The 7,540-nt window shown below is 42.5% G+C and overlaps 1 protein-coding gene across 1 annotated transcript; it reads right to left on the reverse strand.

Annotated features, from left to right (window-relative positions):
• Positions 1–2,495: 2,495 nt before the first annotated feature.
• Positions 2,496–7,299, reverse strand: CHR8 (chromatin remodeling 8). Its single transcript, XM_087682530.1, has 6 exons — positions 7,138–7,299; positions 6,443–6,976; positions 5,859–6,276; positions 4,227–5,746; positions 3,665–4,114; positions 2,496–3,564 (listed from the first exon to the last, which is right to left on the reverse strand). The coding sequence occupies exons 1-6, from the start codon at positions 7,225–7,227 to the stop codon at positions 2,887–2,889; spliced, it is 3,690 nt and encodes a 1,229-aa protein (XP_087538656.1). The 5' UTR covers positions 7,228–7,299; the 3' UTR covers positions 2,496–2,886.
• Positions 7,300–7,540: the final 241 nt, after the last annotated feature.

Here is a 7,540-nt window from a genome sequence, read left to right on the forward strand (position 1 = left end):
TCGGGTAACAAGCCTAGTCATTCCAAAAACTAGAGTGAAAAGTCCGAGTCTATAACATGGAGGGCTTCCAAAAGGGAGCGCGAGGTACAGTCTGACAATAACAACAAAGTACCAACAGCACAAAAATAGGCATTGAATAAATATCACCAACAATGACTAAACCCTCAAATGGATGAAGATCATATAGTATATCTTCTCGAGGAGTCGTATGACATCAAAGCACCATTGTCAATGAGCCAAGGGCTCTCTAAAGATATATCAACCACCACTAAAGAATACTCCTCCAACACATGAATATGAAGGAACAAGGACTCATGGGTAATAGTTGGTGTAGAGATAGAGGAAAGCTCAAATGTTTTAGCACCATCCTTCGCTCCTCAACAAAGGTGAGGACACTTCTTCCAACACGTCTCCTATGGATGTGTCCCCTTTCCACAATATGGGCATTTAAGCTTCTTTGAATCGGAGTCAAAGCTTAAAGAAGCCTCCCATTGTTTAGCCTTGGACTTCCGTTACTTCTTCCCCCTCCCAAACCTACAATTTTGATCCACTGGCTACCTCTTTGGCTCACTCATCATGCTCCAAAACAAGCGCAGCAAGCTCCTCCCATAGAAGCTTCTCATAGATCCTCAATGTAAAAAGCTGGTGTAGAAGACATCAAACCAAGAAGATGACAGGTAAGTCAAAAGAAACATGGCTATATTCTCTAAAGATATCATCCTGCCACAAGATGCAAGCTCATCCCTCATATCCTCTAGCTTGTTGATATGGTCCTTCAGCATCGAAGAGTCATCAACTTCGTGGCTTTCTACAACCTGTGTACATGTACTAGGACAGAATCTTGTAAGCTCATAAAGAGAAAAGATGAAGCAAATCCCATAGATCTGCATGATCCATCGGTGATCCCATTGTGGTCCTCCACTAGATGGGAAATAGAGTGGGTAACAAACTCCCAAAGATCGAAAGTATCAAGGACATACTCCACCTTACACGACCAAAGCAAATAGCTTGAACCATCAAGCCGATCTTCTTTGGGCGAAGAAGGAAGTGCATACACCCATATAGAGGGTGCTATAGGTAGCATTTAGAGACCAATAACATGGACCTTTTAGGAAACATGGAGAGAAACGAGGAGAAAAGGAATCTCGTACAAACGAGCTAGGTGATCTTCAATCTACACAATTGTCGTGTTAACTAGCATGAAAAATCTCTCCATCTCTTAGAGAGAGGATAAGAGACCTCATCCTTTAAGTCATCAAAGTTAAAAAACTAGTGATGAGACCACCCACAAAAGATTTGTGTTTTGGCTATAAACAACCCTGAAACAGGAGGAATTGGCTACAAAGTCACAAAAGAGTTGATATAGAAGATCCACCTAGGAAAAATAGCACGTTGCCTACCCAAATACTACTATGTTTGCTAAGGACAACTACCGTCTGGCCAATATACACCATCGTTTGCAACAAAGGAAGACTGCCTGACTGCAAAAGCCTATCACCACTAACAAAAGACTACAGTTCTAGCAAAACAATGAGGAAAACCAACACATGGCACATGTAAAACTATCGCCTCTAAGCAGGCTGCATTGTTAGCAAGACGATGTGCAGGAAGGACTGCTTGGCAATCTCAAGTGGTCTCCACGATGAGAATCAACTTTGTGTTCTTGCTTAGGTGACTATACCATGTGAGTGCACAACAATGGAAGAGAAAACACGAGCACGGAGAGAGAAAGAAAGTAGGAATAATAAAGGAAAAAATCTGCACTGAGTGAATACAAAGAGAGGACTGATCAGTCCTTGCCTGGAACCCGCAACATCAACAAGGGCACCAAATTAGGCCAATAATGGCAATATCATATGAGTGCACAATGGAAGAAAGAACACCAGCATGAAGAGAGAATGAGACTATAGGAATAAGAAATGAAAAAATCTGCACTGAGTGAATGATAAATGTTAAATACAAAGAGAGGACTAATCGGTCTCTACATGCAACCCAAAGCATCAATAAGGGCACCAAATTAGGTTGATGATGATGGCAATACCAAGCATAGAGGAGACTCCAATGTCGTAGTGTGCACCTGCAATGGAAAACTAAAGAATGTGTCCCCCAAGTAGGAGTACCAAATATACAAGCACAAATTGTAAGAACTGGCCAGCTACACTCCAGGGCCTAAAATATGGCGAAAATGATGGGGAAAATGCCAGATGTGCACAGAAAAATCCTGATGAAAATGAACAATTTCCAACAAGTGGAGACTGACTGGAAAATGCAAAAACTGCCCTAGGAATGCACACAGAAACCCGACTATTGAAGGAAATGTACTATAATGCATGCTCAAATAGGGCTGCCTCCTCCATATGAGAAAAACATGTTAGAGCTCCTAAAGTCCTCATCTAACTCAGGCTGAGACTCGCAAGCAAGAGATGACAAATCATGACTGCTAACATGATGTTATTTGCAATTGGTGATTATTAGCATCACTTTTTAACTTTCATGAGGCATTTCCATGTAACCACTTGTCATTCATCCAATCAGTACACATTAATATATGCACTTATATACTTGTGGTGTATGGTTTTGTGCTGAACAAATGTTCCATGAGTGGATTTGAACTGGAAAATGTTTCCAACAGTTTAGCAATACACCACATTGAAAAGTAATTGCTTCAAGGATAAGGTCCAAGCAGATTCAGCTATGATCCAAAATTGCCGAGCCTTTTCTATGCAGGTCGTGCTGAAGTCAAATTGATAAAGAGCTCCTTTACAATTTGCTAACTCATAGATCCAAAACTAAACAAGGTGGGGTTGCTTAAGCCAGCCAATTGCTATGTACATCTTCACCCCACATACCCTGGGGTGTGGTAGAGGAATCCTACCACAGTGTTGGTTAGTTCTCTGCTTTTAGGACCCACCTTGCATCTGGACCCTCTTTCTTTAAAGTCGCTATCTCCTTCAGAACTTGTCGAAATGCAGGAGCTCCATCCACTGGTACCACAGGCTTGAAGTGCCCCACGAGAAGAGTTGAAGAAACACTTCCACCATTTTGTTGTATAAATGCACGCAGCTCCCTCGAAAGAGTTTCAAAATCCAAAGCCATAGATCCACCTCTACCATCTCCTGTCTGGCCATTGACAGCACCATTTGACCAGGAGCTTGAATCGCCTGTTTCCAAACCCAGACGCCCTTCCCTGAGACGGGCAAGGACATCTGTCGACCGTAAGGCTCTGCCAACAGAGCTGCCAGCAACGCCTGCCACCACATTCATATTAGTGCTTGCCCTTCCACTTGATATGTCTGACCCTTGACTTCTAGCATTGACCGAGGAAGTTGATGAAGTGAAACGAGAATTGGTCATTGAACCAAATCTCCGTCGTATTTCTACTGGAGCACCAGCAGTACCTGAGCGACCAGTCCATGTAGGGACAGCAACATTATCCACACTTCTCTGCATTCGGGACTGCAAAACTGCAGTTGCAGCTTGTTGGGCTACCCTGGCAGATTCATTATCCATCTTCATCTTCTCCAGCTCATTCATACTCTCTATAGCATCATGATTCAGAGCAGACTGCAGAAACCCAAAAAAGGTGAAGACCAAACTGAATGAGACTTTCAAAAATCTTTACAATCTGAACAACATACAGGATTGAACCATTTCAGACACTCACATGAATCCCATTAGCTTCGAAAAGGCATTTCAAAATTCCTGCCTCATCCTCATGAGTCCCATTAGTATCTCCACTCTCTGCCTCATTTTTTGTGGCGCTTAGGCTTGCAGCATGATTGTTGTTTACTTGAGGATGCTTAAAGCCATTCCTTGAATTTCCAGAACCTTGAGTGTTCTCAACTTGGTTGCTCAGTTCAATATCTCCTAAGTTTGCAAACAATGTTGAGGTCTCTGTTTTTGTTTCATGCTTTTCCTCATTTAAAGTGAAAAGATCTCGCATATCTCTGGCCTTAAAAATGCGTCTTTGCTGTGGATCCCTCAGTATTTTGTTTGTTAAAAAGTGCTTGTATATCTGCCTATGATAAACTTTTTCTTCAATTGTACCGCGAGTTATCAAACGGTATATGGTAACATCTCGTGTTTGGCCAATCCGCCATGCTCGTTCTCTTGCCTATCAATGGACAACAGATAAGATGTACTGTTAACCAAAAACTGGATTTTTGGGAAGAACCAAACCACCAGATACCACAAAAGACACAGACTTACTTTGAGAATGGGCTCACCTGCATATCAGTCGATGGATTCCAATCTGGGTCAAAGATAATGACCTTGTTAGCACCAATGAGGTTAGTTCCCAAACCCCCCACTTTTGTGGTGAGGATAAAAACAAAAACATGAGTTGATTCATTAAACTCGTCAATTAAGGCCATTCGTTGCTTGATTGGAGTGGAACCATCCATTCTCCTGTAAATGTACTCTTTGCTTAGAATGTAATTCTCAATAATGTCAAGCATCTGCTGAGTTTGTGAAAAAATAAGAACTTTGTGCCCTTGAATCTTCCATAAATCTAGAACTTGTGAAACCACCTTTAGTTTGCCACTTCTTTCAGGATTCCCATAGTCTGGGTGATTTGCACTATGTTCCCTTTCCAATAAATCTGGATGATTACATATTTTGCGTAAAATATCTATGCCATATAACGAATTTCTATTTCCATCAAAAATTTGCTCCACTTCTGAACTGGCCAAAAATGCACGATATGCTGAACGTTGTTCTGCTGATAAGCTGCAAAACAAAACATGCTCTGTTTTTTTGGGAAGCTGGGCATTTACATCAGACTTCAACCGTCTAAGCAAGTATGGCATGATTAAATCTCGAAGGACAACAGCACATTTATATGCTGTTGACACTTGAAGTGGGGTGGCATTCACATAGCCACCAATTGCAATAGGCAAGGCAAATTGAGCCTGAAATATTGGTAGAACACCTAATTTACCAGGAAAAACAAAGTCAAAAAGGGACCACAATTCAGTAAGCTTGTTCTGAATGGGAGCACCAGTCATTATGATTCGATGAACAGTCCGCAACTGTTTGCAAACAAGAGTTATTTCAGCATCAGGATTTCTTATTCGATGTCCCTCATCCAACACTGCATAGCCCCATTCAACATCAAGCAGCTTTCCTCTTAAAATTCGTAGCTGTTCATAGGTAGTCACTAAGATCCCGGAGTTGCTTTCCACCAGATGCTTGATAAGGGTATCCCACCTCCTTGCGCGTTTCGAAGCTTCCTTCACATCCTCACTTTCATTTTCTTCAATTTCTTCATCATCAGTGTCAGAAATCTCTGCTCCTTTTGCTTTGGATCTGGAGGAGCTTTTAGGGCCTGATGTTGCTGCAGAATCATGCAAAATCTCCACTTCAAAATGGTCATACCACTTGCGCACCTCTCGCTTCCACTGCCTTAAAAGTGTGACAGGGCAGATCACTATGCTTGGCCTGTAAAGTCCACTATGATGCAAAGCAGCAAGAAATGCCACCACCTGAATAGTCTTTCCCAGACCCATTTCATCAGCTATGATTCCACCAGCTCTTTGGCAGTGCAGTTCCCACAGCCACTTAACTCCTGTTTTCTGGTAGTCAAACAAGTTGTCATATATTCTGGCAGGAATGCGCAATCCACCTTCCAGTAGTATATCCTCTTCATCCAAGACCTGCAGCTCTGGATCCTCCTTCCTGTTTGATTTTCTTCGTGGAAGTTTGGAGCTCAGACAATTATTATTCTTTTCCACATCATCTCCACTGCCTGCTTCAATAAATTGAAACTAGGTTAGGCATGACAAGCCATGCGTGCATACATCCATACATGCTGAGCGACATCAAATGCAGAAGAACGAAACTTTCCTATTTTAGCTCACCAATACTGACTTCTTCCACCTCAACTTCATGACAACTTACTTCACCATCACTATCAGATTTCTGTCGCTTCCTCCATTTCATCTCAGGCATGGGTCTCTTTCTTTTCACTACTTTCCTTGACTGATTGCCTGAAGTCTTCTCAGAAATTTCTCTATGGATAACTGGTTTTTGGATTTTCCGGATCCTGCGATACTCGAGCGTAGGTGGTGCCAATTTTGGTAGCTCGGATGGATCCACCAACTTGGTTGTTGGCCTGGATTTTGCAATGGCAGCCATTGAAGCAACAACATTTGAAATGGAGGCTCTAGCCTGGCGTTCAGATGCATCAGTTGGGGGTACTCTCTCCACCCGGCGCTCAAAACCCTTTAGCCGATCAAAAGGAGTGACAACACCTGTACGTATGAGCCGGTCCCTTTCCTGTACATTGTCATTCACAATGATAAGAAGATGTAAATTGGCTATTATCCCATAACCAAACAAATCCACAAGAGTATAAGCACTCTATTACAAACATGTTTATAACAGTTAGTAGCTGGAGAAAATTGTTCGACAGTACAAACTAATGAGGAGGAGCGCACAATACAGTTTCAACATAGCCTGATGTTGCATCAAACGCTGCATCAAACTCATCATCATCCAAGATAACCACCGTCTTTTGACCTTTATCTCCAGATTTCTTGTGTCTTGGAAAATTCGTTGCCTTAGTGTCCTCGTCAGTTTCATTAGATGTTGATGGAGTAGCTTCTTGACGCGTACTCAATAACTCCAGCTTCCTTGCAAGCACCTTTCTCTTCTTCCTCAGGCTTTGTAATCGCTCTTCTCCTAATGCCCGGAGAAGCTGCCGGCTTTCAATGTCTCGTGAATCTGCAGCTTTTTTCCCACCAGGATCTTCATTACCTTCGTCCTGTAAACTAGCCTCGGGACTCTCTTGCTGCTGTAAACTATCCAGACCGGCTGCCACAGCATCTATTTCATGATCTACTGCATTAAGACGGCTAAGAAGCTGCAACTCATGATGGCTGCAGTTGTCGCCATTCTCCTGAGTCTCGAGTTTGATCTCTTCATCCTCCTGTGCCACAGCATCCTGTTCCTTTATCCCCCGACTTTTCTGCTCCACCTGAATCAGAAAGCGACACAACTATATCAACATGAAAGGTATGTGCAGATAGGCATTGGTGTGGTCCGTAGATCAGTGAAACGCAATACACACATTTCAATCGCAATCAGAGGCCCAAAAAAAGAGAAACCCTAAAACATGGTAAGAGGGCATGAGCTTACTGAAGCGATCACATCCCGTTCGATGTCCTCAGGTTTGGCGGTGGTGACGCCGAGGCTTGAAAGGAGGTGTTCGTCCTCCTGATCGCCCATTGAAGAATCGAAAAACTCTTGTCGATGTCGCCTGCCTCTCTTCTCGTTTAAACTTTGCGTTATATTGTTGTTTCGTTTCGTAATAAAAGGGCACCGGAAGAGGACGAAGCGGCGGCCGGATTGATCGGCGGTTGTGAGGCATCGTGTGCCAAGGCTACGACGTGGAACCTTCCATGTCACATAAACCTTCTATTATATTTTATTATTCTATTATTGTGGTTGTAGAAGCTTCAAATTTTTAGAAGGCTTTCCCATTTTTTTTTTCAAATCTTTTTTTAAAATTAAAACCTCATTTTTCTCATGTTAATTTCTT

Source organism: Lygodium microphyllum, chromosome 8 (genome assembly GCF_053477565.2).
Source record: "Lygodium microphyllum isolate KBCC chromosome 8, Lygodium_microphyllum_v1.1.10, whole genome shotgun sequence".
NCBI lineage: Eukaryota > Viridiplantae > Streptophyta > Polypodiopsida > Schizaeales > Lygodiaceae > Lygodium > Lygodium microphyllum.

Bases quoted from the DNA above. Each gene is read 5' to 3' on its own strand.
- CHR8 (XM_087682530.1), bottom strand. From the start codon at position 7,227: ATGGGCGATCAGGAGGACGAACACCTCCTTTCAAGCCTCGGCGTCACC. The intron at 6,977-7,137 runs GTAAGCTCATGC...TTTCTGATTCAG, and splicing joins AACGGGATGTGATCGCTTCA to GTGGAGCAGAAAAGTCGGGG. The intron at 4,115-4,226 runs GTGAGCCCATTC...GTCCATTGATAG, and splicing joins ATCCATCGACTGATATGCAG to GCAAGAGAACGAGCATGGCG.